At 43.5% G+C, this 26771-nt stretch overlaps 1 protein-coding gene across 2 annotated transcripts in view; it reads left to right on the top strand.

The window, feature by feature from the left end:
* The first annotated feature begins 4558 nt into the window (after window positions 1–4558).
* MED13L (mediator complex subunit 13L) overlaps window positions 4559–26771 on the top strand; it is a 195682-nt gene continuing 173469 nt past the window's right edge. For both annotated transcript variants that reach the window (XM_086623263.1, XM_086623264.1), the window contains exons 1-2: window positions 4559–4641; window positions 22576–22813. In XM_086623263.1, the coding sequence (XP_086479389.1) occupies window positions 4570–4641; window positions 22576–22813 (310 nt within the window). In that variant the 5' untranslated portion in view covers window positions 4559–4569. The remainder of the gene's footprint in view (window positions 4642–22575; window positions 22814–26771) is intronic.

Raw genomic sequence — 26771 nt, forward strand, 5'->3', positions numbered from 1 at the left:
ATGTGTGAAATTTTTTAATTATTTTTTTGTGTTAAAATTAGATGCTGTTAATTTCTTTATGCCAGTGAACTAGTTTGTGGGTTTTTCTTTCCTCTCAAGTCTTCAATTTGTGGAAGTAAAGGTTTTTGGTTTAAACCCCAAATCATTACTTTGTGCTAGTGAATAACCATAACGTCCAACTCAAATATGTGGAAAAATAAATTTTACCTAGAAATGAGTTATCATCTTTGACATGAAATGTCAAACAGTGCTTCTTTTTTGCGCTGATGAAACTTGGCTGAGCTCCAGTTCTGCTGCTGGTGTAAGAAGGGCCAAATTCTAGAGTTGAGAGAGCCCTGTCTGAATCGCGTGCTCAAGCTAGTTGTATTCCTCAGGTAAATATTCTTTCCATAAGTTGGAGATACTTGAAAGTACACCAAAGCTGACATGCTTTCAGACAAAATAAACCCAAGCAACTGCTTGACGCTCCAGCTTTGCTTTAGCCTCCTGACATCTTTGTTTCTTCCTCCATCTTTAGTTTGAAGCATAAGCAACACCTGCTGGTGAAAACAAAGTTGATGACACTGCTGAGCCATCCTCCTGGAAGAACAGGTTTGATCATTACTGTAAGCTCTGGGTAAGTTATTCTGGAATAAAAGAAGGTTGGCTGTTGCTATCTGGACTAATTTTGTAAGGGTCGGTAGCTGGCTCCTTCCCTGAGCGCTTATCAGCTCCGTAGGGTGAAGGCTAAGTGTGACCCAGCTGGTCTCCAGGAGCCTGGAAACTCCTTCCTGCTCCTGAGTTTTGATCTTGCAGCTTGCAAGTTAGTACATTGGCAGGAATAATTAAAAAGTTCCTGTACCTTGCTACCATGGAAAAATGGTTATTTTGTTAAAGCAGAAAACTCAATGTTATTGTTCATGTTCATTGATCAAATTTTAAAAGGAAGCAAAAGAAAACAGGGAATAAAACTTAAATACCCTGAGTTGGGAAACGCGTTCTGCCACATACCATCTAGGATAATTATGCATGAGCAAGTGTCACTTGGATATGATATCTGTAAGGGGAACAATTTCTGGTTTAAGTAACAGTATTGTCAGAAGGCAGCAGCAAGGGAACTTTCCCAGTTCGGAACTGTGAAGTGGATGATGAGGCTGTAAGGATGTTTCTTGTCTACGATTGTTGAACATCACATAAAGTCAAGTAACCGGCAAACTACTTAGAGAGATGCTGTCTTTTTTTTTTTTCAAATTAAAACCAAAATGAACTTTGCAATGCAGGGACGCAGTCAAAATATTTGACTGGTAGCCTTTCACAAAGGCGAGCTGCAACTCTTCAACTTCAGAACATTGACCCATTGCAGGTAATTTAATTATACTAAAAGATTTTTAATTTAAAGAGTAATTAATGTTCATAAGAATCCTGAAAAATGGCCAAAGCAGCACAGTGTGAGTATATTAACATGTCTCCCCAAGAAAGTGGATCTGAATCGTGTGTTAGTCCCCACATTCTAATGAGGAAATCAAGCATAATAAGTCATCTCTGTTTGGAAGATCCAGAAGAGGAATGCTGACAACTGGAAATACCATTTGGAGGGTAAGCAGCATATGGAAGAAACAGTGTCTAATTCTGCACAGTATTGTTAGCTTTCTCTGGGATAAGTAATAATGTGGTTCTCAGTTTCAAAATATTTATATGATAAGAAAATATTTTTTTCGTTTGAAGCGATGTTCTTTTATTCCAGAAATAGAATGGATACTTCATTAAAGGGTTTGTTGTACTGTAGGCATCGTTTAGTGACAGGAGGGGTAACTGATGCAGCAGTGTATTTACAAAGAACCACGTTATTGTAACGCGGATGTGGTTTTTAGCTTTGTTGCTTGATGTGTGTTGCTTGACATATTTACAAGTGTCTGATTGTGTTCTCTGTTTACAAGACTTTTTGCCAAAAAGGGAGTAACGTGGTCCAAAGTACTCTGCTCTCCGATTCTGTCTCGCGAGCAATTTCTAGACTATGGCAGTTTAGCTGCTTTGTCAGCTTTGCCCCTTACCAGTTTGGGGCTTTTACAGCATCTTTGTGCCTCTTTCTTTCTTCTAGAAGAACTTTAGGAGGATAAAAGTCTCTCCCTGGGGTGAGACTTTGGCTGACTAATAGGTGTGAAAAAATAAATACATGGCAATTCTAACAACGCGAGTATTGAACTTGTGTGTTTAAAACATTTTTCCTCTCACTAATACAGGCCCAGTCTTTGCAAGACAGAATTCCTGTTGGGAGCGACAGTGAAGGGAACGGGCATGAGGGCTTGGATTTGCCCGACAAAGAGTGCACGTGGTAAGAACACTGGTCTTGGTGGAAATTTTATTTTGGCTTAAATTCTATCTGTCGTTCTATGTACGTAACTCAGCTAAGTGGCTGTGATACTTGTTTGTGTTAGAGGTTTGTTACTATGAGGTAAGTCCAAACGAACTCCGTCCAGTCATTAGAATAGATCCTAATCTTAATTTATTACCAAGAAAAGTGAGTTGCAAAAAAGATGCCTAAGTAAGATTAAAATCACGATAAGGAAAGCTGCCATTGAGCACAGAGGGAGAACTTTTTCCACTGAATCAGATCGTTGAGAACGTGCTGTGTTTCTGGGTTAAAGCTTAAGCTGAGTTGCTAAACCATCTTCATCTTTTAAGCAGCGACGTTTGCTTTGTGTCACCTGCGGAACACTCCCGGGGCTGAGAAAATCAGGCAGGTGAGCTTTCATCTGCGTAAGCAGGTCGGGCTCCCACTGCTTACAATCAAAGGGTCGTTACGAAGGGTGAAAAAAATATTTGTTATGAATTTTAGGTGTATTTTAAACAAAATACTTGATGTTGGGTTTTCTGTCGATCCTTTCTTCTCTCCAGACCATGAGTATTACTGGAATTCCATCCGTTTGTTTTACTGTTAGGCATTTTTGAGTTCCTTTTGTAAAAAAGTAACTGTGCAAAGTCTTGAAAGCTGTTTCTGAGGAAGGAGCGTGGGGCCGTTGTGGATTTCAGCAAAGCCGTGTTTCCCGGACTCTGCAGAACTTGGGATTGAACTTGACTTTTAGAGGGGAGCTCTGGGCGGGGCGGGGAGGGGAGGGATGCCCCAGTTCAGAAACTGGAGTGCGTGCGTTTTGAAGCCAGTTTTAAACTCCCTCGAAACACGCGCAGGTGCTGCGGAAAAACCTGTCGGATGTTTGGCGGTGGCGAACTGCGGCGAAGTCCGCGGATCAACAGATGGGCGCGGGGTCGGGCACCACCGACGGCCCCCCGCCCCGAACAACTCCTTTTAAATAACATTTTCCGGTGGCTACTACCGGGGACGGCCGGAGAGCCCCGGGGCCGCCGCTCCGGCAGCGCCAGCAACGACAAAGTTTGTGCGGTCCCGAGGGGCGGAGGGCGGGTCCTGCTCCCCGGCAGCGCCGGCTGCGGCGACACCCGGGAGCGGCGGCAGCCCCGGTGCGGGCAGCCCGGCCCGGCCCGGCCCCGCCGCAGCGCGCGCCCCCGCCCCGCTCCCGCGCGCGCCCCCGCCCCGCTCCCGCGCGCGCCCCCGCCCCGCTCCCGCGCGCCCCCGCCTCGCTCCCGCGCGCCCCCAGCGGCCCGGCGGGCGCCGCGGCGGCGGAGGGAGGGGCCCGGGGGGAGCCCCAGCGCCGGGCCCCCGCCCTCCGGCGCTTGTCACGTGGGGCGGCGGCGGCCAATGGCGAGGCGCGCTGCGCCTGGCGGTCGCCATTGCTGTCAGAGTGGGGAGAAGCGGAGAGGAGTGTGTGAGGAGGAGCGGGTGAGCGGGGCCGCGGGGCGGGCAGCGCCAGGCGGAGCGGGGCGAGGACGGGCAGGGACAGCGCTCCCGCTCTAGGCCGGCGCTGCCGCTCGCCGCCCGTAGCACCGGGAGCCCCGCACGGAGCGTAAACAAGGCGGCGGCGGCGGCAGCAGGAGGAGGAGGAGGAAAACACCATCCACCCACAGCCAGCGGCGGCAGCAGCGAGGGGCGGCCGGGCGGGGAGCGGAGCAGAGCGGAGGGGAGGGGACACGACACGGCCTCCGCCGGCACGCGAGACAGCGCCCCCCGCCCGCCGCCGCCGCCACTGCCCGCGGCCGGGACGCTCCCCCGCCCCGTGTCCCGCCGCCCGCCTTCGCTTCCGCCGCCCGCCGCCACGCGCGCCCTGGCCGGGGGGGGGGCAGACCTGGACGCGGAAGGAGGACGCCGCCGCCCCCCCCCCTCCTTCTTCTCGTCGCCCCGGCGGCTCTGAGGCGGCCCGGAGGATCGGAGCAGGCTCCCCCCGCACCGCGTGCTGAGGGGCCGGCACCGGGACGCGCCGCCGCGCCCTGCCGGAGGGGGCCCCCGCGGGCCTGGGCCGCGCGGCGTGAGGATTACCCGGCCGGCGGCGGGCGGAGAGAGGATCGCGGCCGCCCCGCGCCGCCCGCCGCGCGCCCCCTGCCGGGGACGCTCCCGCGCTCGGGCACCGGAGCGCTGCCGCCGGCGCGGGCCGCACCGAGGAGCGCCGGCTGCTTCCGCCGCCCCGCCGGGCCCGTCCGCTCAGACATGCCGCTCCCTGGCGGCCGGGCTCGCCGAGGACCATGACTGCAGCGGCGAACTGGGTGGCGAACGGGGCCAGCCTGGAGGACTGCCACTCGAACCTCTTCTCGCTGGTGAGTGAGTGCCCGGCGAGCGGAACGGCGCGTTTGGCGGCCGGGTGCAGCTGCCCGGGGCTTTATAGCCGGGGCCCGTGGGGCTGCTCCTCCGCTGGCCCCTCCCCCGGCCCGGCGCCCCGTGTTGGGTTTGCTCGTTAACGCGGTTCGCTGCGAGCCTGTGTGTCGCCCTGAAGAGCGGAGTGTGTGCCCTGCGTGTGCCACCGTCCCCTCCGGTAAACAGCCCGTTCTCCCCGCCTCCCCCGGCACCCCGTGCCCGGTGTGCTTTGTGCCTGCCCGGCTGCGGGGTTTTGCTCTCCTTCCGCAATGACAAACGCCATTTCAGCAGCAGCGAACAGTCACGGAGTGTGATTGTCTCTCGGACTTCACGCTCCGGGCCCTTGTGACTACATGTCAGCTGTTGTTACGGCGGGGTCTCCTCTGCATAGACCGTGCTTGGGGGCAAGAGGGGGGAAAAAAATAAAACAAAACCCCAAACCTTTCCATTTTTTCCTTCTCTGGAGAAGAACAGTGGCTGGAAATGTAGTGTGCTGGATGGCTTGTTTGCGTAGATGCTGGCTACTCATCTTGCTGGTAATTGACAACTTCCTACTCGTATTACGTGGCTTAATGTTGCAGAAATTATGGTGTATCAGTTTTGGCTAGCTACAGATTTGTAATTCAAATCTAAAGCAAGAAACCAGTTTGGTTTTGTGTAAGGGCAAAGTCATTTGGAAATACCTTGCTTTATTTTACCTGACACAAAAAGGAACATTATTCCTTCTGGCTGGGCAACAGCTGAGTGAGCGAGAGGACTGGCTGATCTTCAGGAGCCTTCCAGTGCTACCAGGGGTAATGTCGGAGGCAGGGAGGGACTTTTCTAGTGCATGGTATGGTATGGTACAGTCAAAACAAGAACTTGGAATGCAAGTTTGAGGATAGTATGTGTGAAAGATTTCTGGTAGATACCCCCTCCCCGCATCAGAGCTCTGCCAGAGTTGGAGGTGGGTGCGTATGTTGTTCTTTTTCTAGTAGAATGGAAGAGATTGTTGCTAGTGCCCTTATAGAAATTAAGGGGAGGAAAAAGAATATTAATTAAAAATGCAAATAGTTAAGCTCTTTGTTTTATGTTTTCTGCCTTTTATTGCTGTGTGTTTGTTATTTTGCCTCATTTTTTTAATGAGGGTATCTTTGGTTTTTATTTTACTCAAACCTATTAAGAATCTGAAACAAGAGCCGTAGTCACTTATGCTGCCAGAAACTGGCCCAGAGATTCTTCCGTGAGAATAAATGCAATTCTTACTTTGGCTTTTTATTGAGCTGTTGTGTTATGTAAGTTTGTACCCGTGCTTCTGTTTGGTAACATTTTCCGATATTTATAAATCTGTAACAGTGCTCTGTGTATCGAGATGCTGGAGTTGTTATGGTAATTTGGAATACACTGCTCTTACCCAGTAAGAAAAATAAAACAGTCGGCGTGAGGGAGACAGTTGTACCTGATTTTAAGAGCAAGGTAGTGAATGGTTTGTCCTTTATGGAGGGTGAGTGGTGGAGCCCCTGTTTATTGATGGAGGATTGAGCAGCGTGGTTTTGAGAAGCATTTCACTCTTCATGTCGTTGGGATCTGTAAATCTGTCACTGGTAGAAATAATCGTTAGCGTGCAATTAGCATAAATTATCATCTGAAGTTATTTCATATTTACTGTGGTTTGGTGTCTTCCCCCACCGTGCTAGGCTAGGGAAATGTTAAATTTTGAATGGGTGTGTAGTAGTGAAACAAGTATAGCACAATTCTTTTGCAAGTGGGTTTAATAATAATGAGTTTAAAGGGCAACCCTTTAATCTCCCCTGTAATTTTCTGGGATCTATCCGTACCTGTAATGTGGTGCTGTGTATGAAACTGTAATGTTTTTATTGTTTTCTGGCTCTACTGGCAAAAAAAAAAATTCCACTAAAGTAGTATTTTTTTCAGTATAGCATATATACAAATACACAGTAACTATTAGGTGAGTTATTTTAAATTACATTAGTATTTGTTAGGATTTATGTATTGGTGAAAGACATTGAGACAGGAAATACTGACTGGAAATATGTGGCCAACACCGTTGACCCTTTAACCTCAAATTGTCATATTCATTTCAGAATTTATGAAGTGTTAAAGAAACAGTAGTCTGGATTACTAATTAGAGAAACTTTGGCTAATTGTTTACTTTTGCAGTGCAACAGAACAAAAACATGTACAAACTAATCGGCTGTTGATAGGAATTCCTTCTTCAGGATTAAGGTGGATTACAATTTATTTTTTTTTTAAACTGATTCTGCTATTAGAAGTTGACAGTGAATTTTTTTTATCGCGAGCTTTGTTTTGGGTGTGAATCAAAAAGAAATATCCTTGACTGGATAATTGCAGTTCTGAAATAGTTACAATCTGCTGCCATACTGTTTGTTTATGTTGAAATCCTGTTTCTTGCCACAAACGTTTGTTTTTTTAAGAAGGAACACTATCTCCCCGTCCCAGAGCAGCCAGAGCGCTGTGGTGAGGCTGGCTGGTTGCTGTAGTGGATTTGGGTTGGTTTAGCAGTTCGTGATTTCGAGTTTATTTTTCTGTCAACTGTAGACAGTTTTTCTGGAGAGAGGTTAGGTGCCACTGTTTCTTCTGAATCTTTTCACAGGAAAATAGTTGAAAAGCTTTTTAGGAATGGATGCTCTTTTATCAGTGATGCCCAGAAAGTGTAGGAGTCCTTCTTCACCTTCCTACCTTGAAATGTTTCACGTGAGGAGAAGGCACAGTGTTGAGGTTTGAAAGTGAACTTTGAGTGTCCAGATGCTGAGTGTGATCTCGGGATTGTGTAGTTGGGTGTCAGGAAGTGTCCCTCTGGACGTAGCAACGCAAAGGGTTGTTGTCTGTATTGCTCTGGGGGGAAGCAGGAATCCAGTGCCGTTCTAGAAAAATGGGTAAATGTTTGTATGCTCTGTCAGGCAAAAAAACTCCCAACCAAGCTACACAAAGTAATGTACAATTTTACTCCAAATGTAAAGCATTTCTTGGTAAGACGATATAAGGGCCGATTTGCATATTTGTCACCATAACACACCTCAGATACAAACTTGTTTACACTGGCACACACAGCAGGTTTATAGGCTGCTCATTAAAAATACACTTTCTGTCTGAAATCGTTACGTTTTTAGCACAGCGGTGGAAGAAATTACATTTATCCTAACTCCGTTTTTCCAGTAGTCAAAATGTCTGCTGCTGTTTCTGAAAAAGAGTGTCTGTTTATCAAAAAGATATTTAATAAGCAACTGTTAAGGGCCAGTTTACTTTAATACTAATTAAGAGTTGTCTAATAACTATTTATGTTCTGAGGTAATACTCTTTGTCTTAAAACTTCAGATCCAGCTGGCAAACAGTCTTCCTGTGAATAATCCTTAATCATAAAAGTAGTCTGACTGAAATTAATTTGATTTTTCCTATGAGTAAGGGTTAATCATATGATGGTGAGGGCTTGCATGAAGTATGGAGATGTTTCCTCAACTGTTTGACTTAGCTGCCGTGGTGGATCAAAAGGCACAAGTCAGTCTCTGAAAATTGGGATGAAGTTGCATAACGTTTCATATGCTGGAGCTGGAAAAAGAGTACGGCAAAGGGTGTCAGGAGTGACCTAAAATTCGGAGGAGCTTTAGTGTGATGAAAGACCATGTTGCATTGCTTCATTGTCTTCTCAAAGTTACTGTGCTTTCACTTCCAAAGCTTTGAGCCCTGTTCCTACTCTGCCTTTAGTTTTTACTCAGTCCTGACTGACTCTTGACTGCAGTGGTCACCAGGATCATCACATTATAAATTAGTGTCTTTTGTTGTGTTTTTTTTTTTTTTTTCCCCTAGTTGTTTGTTTGTATTTGTGGAAGGTTACCAGCTGATGTCCACAGACTTACTACATTGCTGTCCTACAAACTCTGCTCCTAAACTTGTTTGTGGGATCCTACAGTCAACCTAATAAAACTGAGTAAGTGGCTGGTCTTTTCAGACTGTTGCCTTCAAGGCTGACAATATGGTTTCATGTTCCTTCAAGTACTGTTCTTCGGGTGAGCAGTGCACTTTCTTGTGTGGAGTGTAGCACAGTGGGGATTTGCGACTTGTTGGTGCCATAGAAACACACATAATATGAAAAAAAATTCTGCTCTGACTAGAATCAAGCTTGTTTTAGAATTATCTTCCTAGTTTTAAAACTGCACAAGTGTTTTCAACGGAAGATCTCAAAGCAGATTTGCAAGTTCTGTTTACATGGGGGCATCCTTCTTCCTCAGCCCACTTTCATTTTAAGCTCTAAGTATTGCTTTGAAAATGGATCCTCTTTCCCTGAGTTCCCTGACATCGACTGGCTAATAAAAATGCTCTGCTCTCACAGACCTCAAAACGTGGCTAAAACATGGTGCCGGCTCCCTCCGCACGCAGTGGCGGAGTCCCTGCTGCAGGGGTAACGGGCCCGTGACCCTCGCTCCGAGCAGCGGCTCGCGGCGTTCCCGCGGCGGCTTCCGCTGCTCCGCAGTCCGGCCTGTGTGGTCGCTGGGCTGTGAAATGATGATGACACCTGAACGTAAACCACGTTGATACCCTATAGCGAGTGCTGCTTTGCAGATCCGGAGGGTTCTGAGCGTTTTCCTTAGTGAGGTGATGCCTGGTTTGTGTCTCGCAGACCTAAAAGGTTTAAGCAGTCTTTCCTTTGGCTTGTGCTTGGCGTTTCGATTAATCGTGGTAAATGCTGACTCTCACTTCCTACTTCAGTCTGTTCATAGAATCGTCTGGTTGGAAGAGACCCTCAAGATCGTTGAGTCCAGCCATTCACCCTGCACTGTCAGGGTCCCTAAACCATGTTGCTCAACACCAAATCCACACGGTTTTTAAACACCTCCAGGGATGGGGACTCTACCACCTCCCTGGGCAGCCTGTTCCTGTTTCCTCTCTGTAAAGAAATTTTTCCTGATTCTAACCTAAATTTCCCCTGGCGCAACTTGAGGCCATTCCCTCTTGTCCTGTCATTCATAACGTGGGAGAAGAGAGCGTTGTTAAAAAATGCTATTTCTTATTGAGTCATGTGTGGCTTAATTAATTTTTCTGAGCAGCAGTGCATATGCAAATGTGACTTGAGCTTTTAGTGGCGTTTTCTCTTTTGTTTCTTTGAGACAGGAAATTTTATTGTGTGTTGCTGTTTGTATAATGTGCCCCTAGGCAATATTTACATTTATGTGACTAACACAAATGAGCTCAAACATACATGAAGACCTTGTCCCCGTACTGAAGAATGTATTTAATGAGCTTATGAAAATGGGGGAAAGAAGAACAGTCTGCCAAAATTCATTTTTAGTGTAAGATACGACACATGTATTTCTGTACTGCTTCTCATTTGGCACTCACCTCTCCTTGCTTTAGTCAGCCAGTGTTGTAGCGGAGCGTACTCTTGACGAAAAGAAAATAATGTTAATTACAGGGGAAAAGGTGTGGGGTTTTTTCCCTCTTTCATTTTTCTCTCTCCCCCTTCACTCTTCTTCCATGCCCTGCTGACTCCAAAAGGATTCCTAAGCTCACATTTAAGGCTGGGTTGTGGAACTGACCTAGTTAATAACTTTTCCCCCTTCTCACTCCCCAGCCAGCTCTGTGTACCCCTTCTTCTCTCTCCCCACCAAGTTTTGGCAGCGGCATGGACTGAAGCGGGATCAAAGTGGCTGTGTAACCACAAACCATGTCTCAGAGAAGGAAATTTAAAGCTTGTTCAGTAAAGCTTTGTTTGATTCATCTCTTAGCTTTAAAAGAGCTGTGCTGTGGTCAGTGCCTTGTTGTTGCCTGTTCTCATAGCTCCATATTTGCCCATAAAATGTAGTATCTTGTGAGAACAGAGGGCTGAAAACAAAATTTAGAGGAAAGCTGTTCTGTGCGTACTGACCAGGCACTGGCAACCTTCTGGTTTTTGGTGACGATGCGTCCATAGCTGGCGGCTGTGAGACATACCTTTCAAAATGGGTTGGTCTGGTACGGTATAAAACTGTGACTTTTTTCCTTATTGAAGTGTCTGGTTTACTAGGAAGTTTTCAGGTCTAATCTGGTATATCTGCAATCTTAGTGTCAGGTTTTTGAGTCTCACTTCATGTATGTCCACAATGTTACTGAATTTGTAGGCAGTTCCGAGTGAGTTATAAAACTCATTCCAGGAACATCTTGTAGTGACCATGTCAAGTATTTTTATAAAAAAATAGTTTCTTTTCTGACAGAAGAGGTTAACTGGTTAAATTACTTGATTCTGAATTTGCTGGTTTCATTTTTAGCCCAGTGTTTCTGGTTATTTAATTTCGCGTGTGTATTTTAATAAAATTTTGATTTGAGTTCTCTGCGAATTTCCATAATTTCCTTCTGGCAGGAGTTGCAGGATTCTTGTCTCTGCAGGAATGACGGTAAGAAAGCTGGCAAAATGAATCTACATGACCAGTCATGTAGTGGATTTATTTACTACTTTCTATACTGAGGAAGATTCATATGGAATAATTCTTCAGGTGGTGGTTTTTTGAAGGGCTAAGGGATTTTGGCAGGCTGCCTAACAGTTTGAGCTTTATTTGATGTCACTGGTCAAGACAATGTTGATGTTAAAGAACCAGGGCTGGCTGTTATTCCACACCATTCCTGCCTTCTCAGCCTGGAGCCAGGGATCTGGGCCCTGGCCCGGTGTGGGCAGGCGGCGTGGTTTGCTTTGCAGGTCAGTGATGGACACGTGTGGAACGACTGTGTGAGCCGTTGTTGGAATTCACCAAGCGATCCCACTTAAATGAGGTGTACAGAAATATTCTGGTCCGAGCTCTTAAATACAGGGGTTTTGTATAAGGGAAAAAAAGGAGCTGCGTTCTTTAACTCAGTATACCAAAGTTTACTCTACTCGGGTTGTTACTTCCTCCAGCCCACCTCCTTTTTTTTTTTTTTTTTTTTTGTCTGCCCATATGTCAGATTACTTGGTTTGGGAAACATCTGATAGCCCATTGTATGACTCTGATGTTTGACATTTCCTTCCTCCTTCAGTTTAGAAGAAATACATATATATACATAAGAAGATAAAGTTGGGGGAAGAGAGTAGATTTGCTTTTGCCATCTTTTTTCATGTATTGGACTACTTTTCTGTAAGAGGAGATTTTTTTCATTTTGAAAATGGGCGGTTACTTAATTCTGATTCTGTCTTTTTGAAGGGGGCATGCCAAGCTAATCATTTACCCTGTCTTAGAAGGAGGGAGGGTTTGTTTGGCTAGCAGGTTGTGCGTTTGCTTGCTTTATTTTGTGTGCTACCTGAAGTGTGCAATGGTAGTTTTCATCCTATTATCTGTTCTCAACCATCTACTCAGAAGTTGAAACATAATTGATTCTCTTTTGTGAAGGAACTGGCTGAAGTGTTAGGGCACTCAGAGGTACCTTTTAGCGAGCTCTGTAAAATAGTGTCCGTAACCTGACCTGCAGGGTAGTTCACTACCTACGCCGAGGGTTTGGTAAAATGAAAAGAATGTGTTCAATTCCTTCTGTCTTTGTCTTGGAGATGGCATTTTGCTTCCAGGCATTGTATGCTTCCACAGCATGCAGCCTGCACTGGTATGCGTTCAGGTCTGACAAGGGCAAACTTCATTCCACTTCTTCCCCTCTTCCCCATATAAACACCCAAAACAATTAAAAACCCCACCGTGTCTTGTTTTTTAAATGCGTTTGTCTGTCGTGGTTTTATTGGGTAGGTCTGTTCTCCAAGGACATGGGTAGGTCTCGAGCAGTAGCATCCTCTGAAACCCAGATTCCTACCTGGTTTGTTCAGATTGGCTTTTCCGTTGTCCTTTCTCGTGCTTGGTGGTGAGGCTCCAGCACAGCTTCCCATTTCACGTGTCTGGTGCAGGAGCCGTAAGTACGAGCATGTGGAAGCGTGCCTCTGGGGGAGTTTGTCACCTGCTGACCTGAGATGCTGCTGCTGCCATCTTTCAGTCTCCTTACGTTTTTGTATCTGGAATATTTTTGACTTGGAAGCATCTTTTGAAGTAGTGGCTACATCTCAGCCCTTTGCCTTCCAGCCACACTTTAACCATGTTCTCCTTGTTATCCTTTGCCCCCTCTGATGAACTTAGTTACACCTTTGCACTGGAAGAGAGCTGACAAGCCAGGCGCCAGTTTGCCACTGGGTGCTGACGTTTGCTGAACCAGTTAAGGGACTGGAGATTTGCTAATCAAAGCCATTCACTGAAGGTGGAAGGTGTTGACGAAACTCAAAGGTCTTCTCTGAAAAATTCCGTCTTTTGTTCTTTTTTTGGTTATTTTTTTATAATGAGTTTTTTAAAATGATTTTTTTCAAGAGTTCCCGTAGTTGATCCTGAATGACTATTACTGTTTTATTGATGGATGTTTGCTACTGCCTGGAGGATGGCAGATCTGAGAGCTATTTTGAGGGTGGTCAGTGTCACTGTTCCTGATGTGTTTGTAGAGTTTGAACAACATGGCATGGGAACGGCTTTGGATCAGAACTGGAGTCGGTCGAAGTGTCCTGTCTCAACGGCGGCCAGTTGGCTTGCTGGATTTAAAGCAGCATTGTGTTGGTGCTTGTCAGTTTAACAGCTGCTATGATGTCAGTGACAGCAGCCTGTATTAACGTGTCTTTTTTGCATTTGGGAAGTCACCTGGAGGCTCCTTATACCACTTAGACCAGTGCTGCAATTTTTCAGGGAGAAGAACAGGAGGCTCCAAACTTCTGCTGCACAAGTGCTCTCCCCTGTGTAAAAACATCAGCAGTTATCTGTAGGAAGACGTAAGAGTAGGTCAAGGACATAGTAATGCTTCTCTTGAATAATCTCCCAGACTATCTGTGTTCGGTTGAGGGATTTCTTGAACCAGGGAGATACTTAGCAGACGATTTTTAAACTAGGACCTGAGTTGTTACGCTGACACAAAAAGGTCAGCCATCTCGTTTTGGGTTGAGTCTGCATTCTGCTAATTTGATTTGATACCTGGGAGACACAACCAGCAGCTGTTCTCTAAGGACCTCATAGTTTCCCTCTTTTAGACCAAACAGTCTTAATCCTTGAATGCTTTTTGTGGTATGGAATATATACTTTTTGACCATTCCTGTAATTTTTATGTTTTCTCTGTTTTTTGATGATGCAAAACAAGAACTGCAGTTAGTGATGAAGGTGCAGAGCTGCAGGTGAATCAGAATTGTCTAACAATTTCTGTATCACCTTCTGTTTCTTTCAGAAGGATTTGTAACATCCAGTTTTGTTTTGCCAGCCTGTTTTTCCAGTGGACTCCAGGAAGATAGTGTTTCAGTATGTCAGTGTGCGCTGGTTTTCCTTCCTTCTGCCGTGTTTTATTTTAGTCTTTTACTTCAGTGTTTAACCTTGAAATTCTGTGATGGTTTGGATACATATCAGCAATTTGGGCCCTTTTATCAGATTACTCTTGCTTTTATGCTTGCCACCTGCCAGAACTGCTGAAATTTGAGTGTTAATATTGGAGTCCTTTTATATTTTCCACTGGGAAAGATGGAACTCAGTTGCCACCTTAAATTCCTTTTGAGACTAGTCTGACTTTTGTTTCTTTGAAACAATCTATTAATCTTCCCAGCTGCATCCTCTCCCACATGGGCAGAATCACACTGACACCTGGGAAGGGGACGGAAAAATAGCTCATTTCTGTCTGAATTGTTGACTTCATAAGCGTTAACAGCTCATGCTATTGGCTCGTGGCTTTTAATAATGGTATGTGTGGACTCTTTTATCATTTCAGAAGTACCTTGGTTTTCTGGCCTCGATGCTATGACGTAGTATCTCGAATGTCCCCAGGTGCAGCAGTCCATCAGGAAGATATCTGTCTGATAATAGGATTTTGGCTACAGCCAAGTCCTTTGCTGAGACTTGGCAAAGATAAAAGCTGACGTACGAATGCCCTGATGCTGTTGCTTGTCACAAACAGCTCTGCAGTAGGAGCATGTAGATAATCTGTTCCAGGGGGTGTGAAGGAGGAGGGCAGTGTGGTACGGAGTGAAGGGGCCTGTCCAGCAGAAGGTCATCTTGGGCACATGTGCCGCATGCAGCGGTGGGCTCAGTTTCTTGCTGGTTTTAAGAGCGAATGAACACCACCAAACAAAAAGGTTATTTTTTTTCATCCTTCATTTTAAAAGCTTGTTACTGGCTGTCCTTTATCCTCTTGTTTTCCAGCCACTTGACTGTGTGCTTATACAGTGAAAGGATTCAAGTCAAACGCGTCATTCCGCTATTATCAGTTGCACATTAAGAAGAATGATGCTCAGCTCAGCTGATGGTTCAGCCCTTTGAAGCGCTAAGCATGGCAGAGTTTTTCTGTTGTAAGGCCCATTTCAGAATTACATTTTTTTAATTATTATTTTACTGTGTCATTTTTTTTGCATTCTTGAATTCAGAGTCTGGACAAGTTTGAAGAACTTTGTTTGTGCAGTTATTGCAACGCCTGTCTGCCAGTCGCTTTTCCTGACAGCAGTGTCCTTTGGAAGCTGAGCCACAGCTTGGTCAGTGCATGGTGGGGCTTCTCTTCCCTACCTCTTTTGAAGCAGCAGAAGTTGTAAACCCTGAGGGAAGGGAGCACAAACCATTCCCTTCTGCTCCTTTTTTTTTTTTTTTGTTTGTTAAATGGATAGGATAAAGAGGGGAATGTTAATATGTAGTTTAGTAAATGATCTTATTTCAGGAGACTACACAGGGTTGAGATGATTTGTTTGGGTTTTTTAAGCCAAGAGAGTTACACATGCAGAACCAAAAGGTAAGAGAGAGAGTAGCCATGTACAGGTGCTTGCTGCTGCTTCTGCAGTAGAAAGTTTTGCTATCCGAACAGGGGTCTTTCTCAGAGTGTAGAAATAATATAGCTGTGAAGAAAATTACTTTTTTAGTTAAACAGTCTCCTCTGTTCTTGATGTGTTTTTCTTCTGCCTCTGTTCTTTCAATGCACTTGACAGGGACATAGGCAGATGTTACTAAATATTTTATTTCAGTGGGAGTGGGGAACAAGAGTTCTTGTCAGCATGTGTGTTTGCCTCCCCCGTAAGCACGTGCTGTTACAGAGTATTTCTCAGTCCTCCTGTCTCTGTCCTTTTGTCCTTCCTTCCTAGCGAGGTGTATCAAGAAGACATAAATTTTATCTGGTATTTAAATGGCTTGAGTGGAGTGTGAAATGGTATTTTGTTGCTGTGTGAGGATGATGTAGTGAAATGAAACACTGTAACCAAAACAGATGGTGCTAATCTTGACTCTGTCTGCAAGATCTTACAGCATTTAATTAAAATGGTGGTGTAATTCCCGTGACACCTTTAACTACAGTTTAAATTCTTGGACTATGAACTAAGGGCTTTCTTATGCAGATTTTTACTCATGTGAGTAGTCCTTACTATGAGTCTCTAGTGGCTTCAGAATAGCTACTTACTTGAATGAAGCCCTCCTAAGATGAGTCTCTAATAAAACAGGCAAAATATGTATATATGACATTTATTTTTTTACGTTCCAATTTGAAGCATAAATTGTAGACTAAAGACACTTAGTAACTACGGTATCCTACATAGCAGCAAACAAAAATCTAGATTTGAGGAATTGTTTAGATTGTACCTATCTTCAGAGGCTGGTAAATACAGTGTTTGAAGGTACCCAGGACTACGTAACATCTTCCCCTTGGTTAGAAGAGCATATGCTGAAAGTGTTTTCGCTTTTGTATTCCCTTTGGTTAACTGAAACTCGTTTGTAGAAGTACCTGGCTTAAGTGATGTGGAGTGGTTTGGTTTCGTTTTTTACATCACATGCTTCTTTTCTTAAGAGAATTAGAGAAACTTAGGTTAGAAGCGCTGTGCAGACCTGAATTTGTCTGAGTGGGACCTTTTGGACACGCAGTTGGGAAATATTTTTATACCTGGTTATTGTTTTGTTTTGGTTTTGTTTCAGATAGGAGAACTGAGAAACATGAAATGGTCTGAACAAAGCCATGTTGAAAATCTTTTGAGAGAGTCAGGGTTGGAGCTGAGGGCCTTTGATGGATATCTGGTTCTTTTGCTCATAAGACCCTCATGGACTTTTCTGTAGATCTTTGCTTCCTTTTCGTGTGTGCCCTTCCGAATTTGTAAGGACTGGGCTCCTGATTTTCTACACTCTGGGGCCTGAATTTGCCTTAGCTTTTTTCACCTTACTGTACTATATGAAGCAGGAAAAATAGCACATGGTTGTGTGCTTTTAGCCACTGTTTTTAATATAGAGAAGTGAAATAATACAGAAATATCTCTGCTTTGCACTTGGTGTGGCCAAAACCAAGAATTTCTCAAACTTCTGATATTCTGCATTTTTCTGGTTCTGCTGTGTATATTCTTGTATCATCTCGCCAAGGGAGCTTTCTGTGTTAAAATGGGTGGAATTACTCTAATCTTTTGGAGAGGTTCATTTGGAATGGTGTGTCCGTTTTTCATACAACATAGTCCAGAAAGCATTTGATGGAAATGAGGGTAAAAAAAAGAGGAGGTGGAAGATGTTTTGTTTGTGCTCCATCTGTGAGGACTACAGAAGAGGAAAATAGTCACAGTGGCTACACAGCACTAATTAAATCTTCAGGGTTGCTGGTAGCGTGCCAGAATCAAGTTGTGCGGTGTGAAACGTTACTGGGGAATTGTGATTTTTAGCAGCCTAAACTCTGCCAATCTCAATGGAGCACTATGAGATCAGCAGAAGACCCTTCCTGCCTGTCTATTATTCTGATTCAAGCCTGAGGGGGGAAAAAGAATCAGAGCTCAGGTTTTCTCTCAGCTAGGAATTGACAATTCTGGCTGCTGTCCTGACGGAGTTAAAATGGCTACAACTCTCAGCTGTTGCAGAATGCTGTGAGGTGTCTGTATTCAGGGCAGCAGACTAATGGCTGTAAGACAAAGTGCTGATTTGCTTTCTGACTCTTCTCCTTGCTTGTGTGTATAGGGGATATCAGAGGTCTGAATATTCCCAGTGAATTTTTTTTAATTTGTGTTTCATTACATTCCATTCAGCTGTTTCACTCTGCATAACGTTAACGGTAAGACAGTCACCTAGGAGGAAGGAAACCTGCGTTTGCACAGCTTTGCAAAGGACTATATATGACATTGTTTGAGTGAAAGCATTGTCATAACTGTGTTTTCATTAATACCCATTTCTTGGGTATGTTTCGGATGTGTTTGGATGCCTAGATGGAATTTCGGACATGTGTGTTCAAACCATTTACATGGAATGGTTCGAATGCACTCTACCTTTTTTTAGCTGCTTTTTTTTTTTCGTGTCTTTCCTTGCAGACTTGGCCCAGTGCCTTTAGAAGAGGCATCTTAGAAACACTTTATTCTGTGTCCAATTGCAGTTAACTGAATTTAGGAAAAAAAGAAAATTAAAAACTCCCAGTTATCTGGGAAGTTGAACCTTTCACAGCACAGTCCTCCAAAACATATGTTCCTTTATAAACCAAAGCAAAAAGTCTCTTGCATAACGCATGATTTACTAACAATGTTGGTTAGGAGTAAGTATTTCTAAGTTCCTTTTTTGTCAGGCTTTTTAGTGTTAAGAACATTGTAGCAACCATAATAAGCCAAGACGACACATATGGGAAACGATGCAAGAAACACAGTAGAATACATCACCTGGCCAGACCTTTGCTTTGTTCTGCATTCATTTCTAACCAGTTGTGAGTAAAACAGCGTGTTCAGAGTTTTGTACTCAGGTTGGCAATCTTGGTTTCTGTCTCAGTGAGCGTTTCAAGCGGCTTTAAGACCAGTGGTCTTACTAAAAGGAGCAGCTCTACACTCCCTGACGTGCTTTGGTGTCCTCTGTCTTATTGGTGCTAACATCTCTGTGACTGTTAATGAATCAGGTATGGGGACTGATCTGAGTAGAGGAAAAGAACATTTACTGTAATACTTCTGATTTTCAGTCAGTTCACCTCAGTATGAATCTCTGTCAACAGCAGCACGGCCGTCAAGCGTAAGTGGTGGTGAAGTCAGGAGCAGATGAGTGATGCAGGGAAGGCAGGCCAGTCCAGGGTTGCTCTTGGCACCAGTGCTTGCTCGTGTTGGTTTGAGGTGTACATTCACAGCAGCCTCTGCGAGCAGTTTAATGTTCTGTTTTATCTGATGGGAGCTGTCACCGAAAGGGGAGATCCCACTTCAGTGCTGCACTCAGCTCTGCGTTCTCGCTCCTGCTCCTCTGTCCGCTCGAGTGATGATGTGGCTGCAGGGGAAGCTGTCAGCGTGCTGATCTGATAAATGTTTGCCTCTCTTTTTGGTTCTCATCTTGAAATTGGTGAGCTGATTCCGTTCACCCGATGATTTGCACGATCACTGGATCCGATGTTAGACTGGGAGATGGAAGGGCTGGGGCTGAGGAAGAGGCTGCCCTTTTGGTGGAAGCCTGTGTTCACTGCGGATTAAGCATAAATGAAACCACCTTTAGTTCTTCAATACAATCACCGGAACCACAGACCATTCGTTGTCTTGTCTGTAAAAACCCTGCTACAGATTGAGGACCTTTACAACTAGTGATGTCTGTTTGTTACTATAAATTAATTTAAAGAAGCTTCATGTGGATGCAGGTATCCTCCCTATAGTGTGTTAAATACATTACACAAAATACTTGTTGAGGCATAAAATATATTTAAATGTTCCTGGTGCAATCTTCTTTTGTGTACTACCTCTGGTTTCAGATCTTCTTTTGAATCTGATTATCCTAAGTACAAAATCGAAGTTCTGAGGGATTGGTATTGATGCTTACCTATTAAAAATTTAAACAGAAACAGACATACCTAAATAAATGCACTGAACCACATCTTTGCAACTTCGACCAGGAAATGGTGTATGAGATGTCATTTTATGCTGCTACTGAGTCCAAAACCCCCAGTACTTGTCTGTTCCTTTTCTTGGGAGTCATTTTCTGGGTGGAGGTCACTAGTGATCCTGGTTAGCTCTTGTCATTCCTCACAGTCTGTAGAATTAGGGACTCCAGAAGTTTGTTAATGTGGAATTAAATTGGATGCAGCTCTGCTGGTTTCTGTATGCTTTTCTTGACTCTATTTAATCTGTAACTCGGATGGGATGTTCGGGGTCAGTACCTCTGAGCTGCCAGAAAGCTGCAAGTGAGTGGTGCTGTTGACTAAACTTTTTTGTTGGGTTTTTGGGTTTTTGTTTTTGTCATCCTCCCATTCTGTTCTTTGTGATTTACTATCTGTTCCTAGTGGATTGTAACATATAAATATTTACATGCTTTTTTTCCCTGAGTTGCATGTGCTGGGGCTAATCTTTGATGTTTTGTGATTCATAGTCGTGTTCATTATGCTATTTCAGAAACTCTGCACGTCTCTTTTCTAAGCTATAGATTGAGATGCATGTAGAACAGATGTAGCTGTATTGGAGAAGCATGTGTAAGTACTTAGAGTATTGTGTAATGTGCGAGTTATTCCAGTGCTACTCAGCACCCTAGTGTGAAAAAATAATTTTCGTCCTTCCCTTTTGCCTCTTCCTCCTGCGTTCCCATGCCCTCTTTTGTGCCAGGAACATGGTATATATGCTGTGCATCGTGGTCAGTCTTGACTATTTTTTCTGACTTGCTTTTCTGTAGTTCCCCAACACTTTGAATTTCTATCTGAGCACAAAAGCAGAGGTGCTGGCTGTAGAAGGTTGTCAGCGGGGAAAATCCAGTGCTGTCTGCGATTTCAGCGCCGCTGGGATGCTGCTGACATGACACAGGATGGAAGTGTTCCTTCTGCACTGTGGAGCTGAAGATGACTGGTGGTTTAGGGGCATGAGAAAAGTAAAAAGAATTTCACTGTGGTTCAGTGTTTTGTCAGATTTTTTTCCCCCTCCCAGTTGAGGTCAGCTGCTGTATTCCTGCATGCCTAGTGAGGCGTCTACTGTTGCCTATTTAATTTTCCTCTGAAAACTGAATCTGAGTAATTCAGTGTTTGGGATAATAGTCCTGGAGGCGTAGTCACAGGAACTTTAGTCAGGGGCCAGAACCCTGCTGTGCTGGGCAAAATGCAGGCAGAATGAAGTGAAACTGGTTTGGAGGATATATTTGTAAGATCAAAGAAACACAAGTACTCTTTGCCAGGGTTGTTGGTATGATGAATGTCACCTTTGGCTCCTCAGCAGTTAACCAGCTCTTGAACAAGTAACAGCCTACTTCCAGTTGTTGCAGTGAAGGACAGTGAAGTTTAGAGTTTAAACTTTGAAATGAACTAAATTTGTGGACTTGCAAAAGGTGATCATTCTGTATGTGACACGTACTGTGGGTTTTGGAGGAGCAGTGTGGGCCAGTAGGTTAAATGTCCTTGTGCAGGTGATGAAAATAGGAGGAATATGTGATTTGTAAGTCTTTTTTGTCTTCTTTAAGAGTAAAAATCACTGGTTTTCTTCTTGATATTTTCTAAACCTACTGTCTAGAGAAAGGAAAGGGATGTTTGCTGTTTAGATACAGCCTGATTTATTCCTTAATGGGGTGTGGAGGGCAGATATTCCTACAGCTAGTGTTTCCACTGGTGTGTCTTGCCTCTTCTCCCTGACACCGACTTTTCTTGTCCAAGGTGTAGATGGTGTATTTGAGTTTTTGCAGCTTGCTGCTGCGGACCAGCTGGCTTTTCCTGTAGGGCCTTCCAGCCCTAACCATTCTATGATTCTGTGACCACTTCAGAGCTGAGCACACGGACTGTTTGAGCGGCAAAGTGAAGGTGTCAGTACTGTAGCCGAAGCAGCAGAGGTAATCACAGCAGTGAGAACGTGGTGACGTGGATGGGAGCTCGAATACAAGCCTGCTGTGAACACGGAGCATACCCAGACCACTTCTTTATTTGATCATGATACTCCTGCTAGCTGGACTGAAGGTCACAGGAGTATTCCTCTGCGTATCCTGGGCAGGCTCCGGGAGCCAGTGGAGAGAAAGGAGGATGAAGCACAGTTGTAGGGCAAACCGGAGTGGAAACAAGGCAGCAGGCTGGGGAGGGGAGAGGAAGAGTGTGATGGGCAAGATAATAAAAGTAAATAACAAGGTAGCAATCTGGGTGTTTCCAAGAAGAAGGGAAACTGAATGTGACAGCTGTGAGTATCTACTATTAAAGGTGAAAAGAAAACCTTTGCTCTGCTCACCTGGTTCCAGCTGTGAACCCTTTCATGGTTTGAGTACTTTGGTGGCTTCTTCCCTGGCAATTGTTTATTCACACTGCTACATAGTGGGACACCTACATTCCTTCAGATTTTCATCCCATGTGGAAGAAAATCCTTTCCAAAAGTCTGGATAGCTGTTTTCCTGTTCTTTTTATTCTTCCTTGATGGTCGAAAAGAGAATTCTGTCTGGTCAAGAAACATTAAATGGCAGCTTTCCTTATTCTGCATTTGTTCATTTGAGCAAAATAAAACTAGAAGCATGTGTGATAAACCTCTAACATCACAGCATGAAACTGTATTTCACCTTTTTCATTAAGTCACTTGTTTTCTTATGTCTTGTACTGCTTTCTGTTTGTGACTTTTAAGTGGTCAGCTTTTGGGCTGACCGGACTCATTTGACCACCAAGCAGCATGAAGAGAATGAAGACAATGGGCCTTATTCCCTCTCCCTTGTTGTTTGTTGGTTTTTTTTTTTCCTTCTAATCTGTAAGATTGCAATAAGATAACAATAGTTAGAAATTAATGAATCTGCTGGAAATGAGTCAAGTTGTGGTGAAAACTTAAATGCAGCTGTGAGACAGGTTTATTCAGTATTGTTTCTGAAATTATTTTCCTTGAGAGGGAAAAGAGGGAAATATGGGAATAGGAGGAGTGTTTAACCATGGCTGCTTAGAGCTAAATTCTAGGAACTAAACAATGAAAATGAAACAAACCAGTACTATGAATATAACTGAATTTTGAAATAGAGTGATTTAATGCCTTTTTCTTTTCTTCCCCCCTCCAGGCTGAACTCACAGGCATCAAATGGCGTAGGTACAATTTTGAAGGTCATGGGGACTGTGGCCCTATCATTTCAGCGCCAGCACAGGATGATCCCATTCTGCTCAGCTTCATCCGCTGCTTGCAGGCCAACCTGCTCTGCGTGTGGCGCCGCGACGTCAAACCGGATTGTAAGGAGCTGTGGATATTCTGGTGGGGAGACGAGCCAAATCTTGTAGATGTGATACATCGTGAACTACACAGTAAGTTACTCTTTCTTTGTTCCTTGATTATTTTTTTTTTCCAGTGAAAAAGGAGCTTTGTCATTAAAGGCTTTAACTTTCTACCATATGTGATTTTGTCACAATCTGTGACAAAAGGAAAAAAATAAAGCCTGTGAAGTTGACTTTCCTGCTGCAAGCGATCCGCAGATAAAGTGCGAAATGAAACTTAAAGTGAAGTCATGATGTTGAATATAGGTCTCCTTACTTAGTGTGGTTTTTGTGTGTGAAATCTCAGATGCATTGTCGAATCAGAGTAAATTCCAGTTCAAAGGATAACAATAAACAAGTAAACTCTGGCGGAAGGTAATAGTTGATGGAACAAGCCACCTGTACTGTAGAGTCAGGTGAACTCCATGGCACCACAGGTAATCTGCAAGGTCAGAACTCGGTGCATTTGTCATGCTACGGGATTCAAGCGTGAATGGAGGCAAGTTGCAACAAGTGAGTGCAGTAAAGGGAAGGAAAGGGGAAGGTAGGACAATGGTGACAAGGATAAGTTTATGTGATTGTAAGTTTTGTGCAACTTGGACTGTCCTCAGTGCCGCCAGAATGTGTAGCCTTAAAATGATAGAAGGAAACTAACTTGATCTGTTGCAATCCTTTTTTGATTTGACTATCTCCACTGTATGTTAATTTCTTTTCGATGGTGTGTTGTTGCTATGAGTAGACCTAGTTTACCTGAAACCTTAACTTTTAAAAGGTGTTTTATTAGACTACGTGAATTTTACCTCTATTTTGCCCCTTGTGTCTTGAATGAAAACAACTAAAGTTCACCAATCCTGGAATAATAATAGTAATTAAAAAAAAAACAAACACAAAACAAATCAGTAAGGATTACTTCCTTGGTTTTTGCAATAAATCTTCATCCTGGTAGCCTTTAGACCTTCTGGTTACTTGGTGATAAAATTTGTTTGCCAGTTCAAATATACAGAATGTATATAGTGCTTTAGTTGTCCTTTTTCTCCCCACCTCTACCCCACACTCTTTTGGTCCTGGGTTATGGTATGTTAATTTTCTTACTCGTTATCCTGTTCTCACCACCTACCTGCAGACCGTTACAAACATCAGACTTTCATGAATACCAGATTGTTTATTTGGTGATCCAGCCTGTGCAATCACAGATATGCAACACTGTGTATCTTTAGGCATATTTCATGAAGGTGGCTGTGTGACGATGTATAATTAAAGAGATGGCTCGGAAGTGCTGCACCAAGCCATTCCACTGACATTAATTTTTCATGAGGCACCTGTTTTGAATGAAGGCATGGGTAATACTGCTACTTACCCAGCAAAGCTTTAATAATATATGCTTTTCTCTTTGTGAAATATAGTTTATTTAATATTTCAAAGGCGGTATATGGGACTTAAGCATCTTCTTAGTTGAGAGGAATTGCAGGTGATAGCTTCTGTTTTTGTCATAAATTGATGTAGCTTGTTTATATCTCACATCTTGGTTACAACAATATAATGCCCCTTCCAGTGATGTTGGTATGGTGGAGCATTTAAATGTGTGAACGGCTGAACCTGCTTGAGTACAGGATGTGACAGAGGAGAGCAAATAGAGAGTAGCATTACTTTGACACCTTTTTTTTTTTTTCACCTAGTCCAAAATTTTGTGGAGCATCCAGGCTGGAGCCTTCAGTACAATAACTTTTGAAGTGGAATGAAACCTGATCATTGTCTGCAGGAGCACTATTTTTTTTAAGTGTCAACAGCAGCAGTATCATACGGATAAAAACCAGTCTGAGCGTAGGGTGTTTCACCACACCGCAGCCAGCTGTACTGCAAAGGTCTGTCCACCCTGGGACAATAGCACTGGCTTTGGGTGATCCTCATGTGCAATGCTCTCTCTAATTACAGTAAAAATGTCTGAAAGAAAAAGATTGTGCAGGGGGATGGGAAGAGATGCAAAATTGAGTTTGGAGGTGGAGAAAGGAGCATGTGTAACTCGTTTATGGGAATGAAGTGCACGATAATTGAAAGAGGAAGAAATATGCTCCTGCTGTCAGGTCCTGAAAGAATTTGGAAGTGGTCTCCTTTTCTTCTCCCTTCCACTGCAGGTTTTGGAATTCTTTGTAATGTGTCTAAATGATATAATGATAGGTTTACTTGTTGTATATTAAAAGCACGTTGAAATGCTTGTAGTGACTGATCAGATAATGGTTTAAAGGGAGGTAATTGTAAGAGTGTTATCAATTTTCCTGCTGATAGATTCGTCTTGCTCTCTTCAGTAGTTTTTTTAGAGTTCAAACATCAGTATTGACAAAATATTGAACATCAAATTCTGCCAGAATGAGGCATTTATGTACATTGATTCCTTGAAACATGACAAAGGACACGTTTGTGTTCCATGTTTCATGCAGCAGCAAGGCAGAAGAAACAAGGTTATTTTGCTTTTTATTGTGTAAGCAGACCACAGTGCTGAAATATTTGATAATTGAAGTTAGCTTCCTGAGTTTGCATGCTCTCCAAAATGCAAAGGACTTTGCATGTGGACATCCGAAATCCAAGTGGAAGACTAGAGTCTCTCTGAAACATTTTCAGCTTTACTAATCCTGTCTTTTGAGGTGTATGAACTTTAGGAAATAATGGCTGTTAATAAGATCATGAATTCTTAGCAAGTGTGAAGTTGCTCACAATGTTTTGGGTTTCACTTTTACAGCCTAGGACTTGTGCTTTAAAAGCCAAATCTTCATTAGGTAATAAAAATGCAGTGGCAACTTAAATTTAAGCCTCTATCTTTTAATCATTCAAGTCTAAATGAGAATTATTGATCTTTCTGAATACCAGAGTCACTCAAGTAATATGGTATGACATTTGGTACTTTGGTTAAACAAACGAGAAGTCCAGACTGAGACTTTTCTTTCAGAAACACTTCTCAAAGTTTTGCATATGACCTGTGTGGGCTGCTGTATCTTTACAGCATTCAAGGTAGATGGTTTTGGAAACCACAATCTGCGTTTAATAAAAGAATTTCAAATAGTCATAGGGAAAACAACTTAGCAGTTATAAAGAGGAGGTACTAGGAACAGTTAGTTGTTTATGTAGCAGCTTTCCAGACCTGTGTTGATAATTAAATGCTGTCAGGGGAGATTAAGTAAAAACAATTATTTGCAGAACAGCTATGGATCAGGTAAGCAGTTAGATTAGCCAGACAGCTGTGAATTCCATAGGTGTCTTTTGCGTGTATTCCTACATTTCTTTTTCCTGCCAGCCTCAGCTGTTGTGTTCTGTTTGTTATTATGACTGGATTTTAAATTGGAAGAAAGACGGAAGATCCTTATTCTGTCTCAAGTGGAAAAGCTAATTGGTATGGGGTCACTGAGTGGGAGGAAAAAAATGGTGATTTTACAAGTTTGAAAAAGTTGGGAGTGTTCTGGTTGTGGAAGTTTGTTTTCTCAAGGATAAATGCTGTTTAATGATACTGCTGCCTGAAGAGGTTTGACAAGTGTTACAGCTGCTGTACCTTTTCCAGCAAAAATATATATATTTTTAAAAAATTCTACGGAAGAAACAGAATGGAGAGGAGGTATTATCTTACTGTTGGCAGGTTTTTTGACAGGAAAGTTGTAGATTTGCAAGTTGTAGTGATCTCATTTGCATTTGGTGGCCAAATACCATCTGGAGCATCTTAGAGAATCTATACTTGACTCTTGGGCTTTTTTCTTTGCTCCCACCCTGCATTTGCACCCTGTGCATTCCACATGGATTACAAGCAGGTGATATCCGTTCCTCAGTTGCTGCCTTTGCTTTTGCAAAGAATACGTATGTCGGACATTTCAAATAACCTTTTTGTCTGATGGTTTCTCTGTAAGCTTGTAATCTGCATATTGAGTTTATGGATATATTCAGCTTTGTCTGTTGCGTTTGTGGTACAGAATATTGAATTATCAGGAATAACACAGGGATTATGATGTGCATGGCTACTGAGAATATA

Source organism: Tauraco erythrolophus, chromosome 19 (genome assembly GCF_009769465.1).
Source record: "Tauraco erythrolophus isolate bTauEry1 chromosome 19, bTauEry1.pri, whole genome shotgun sequence".
In the NCBI taxonomy this organism is placed as follows: Eukaryota; Metazoa; Chordata; class Aves; order Musophagiformes; family Musophagidae; genus Tauraco; species Tauraco erythrolophus.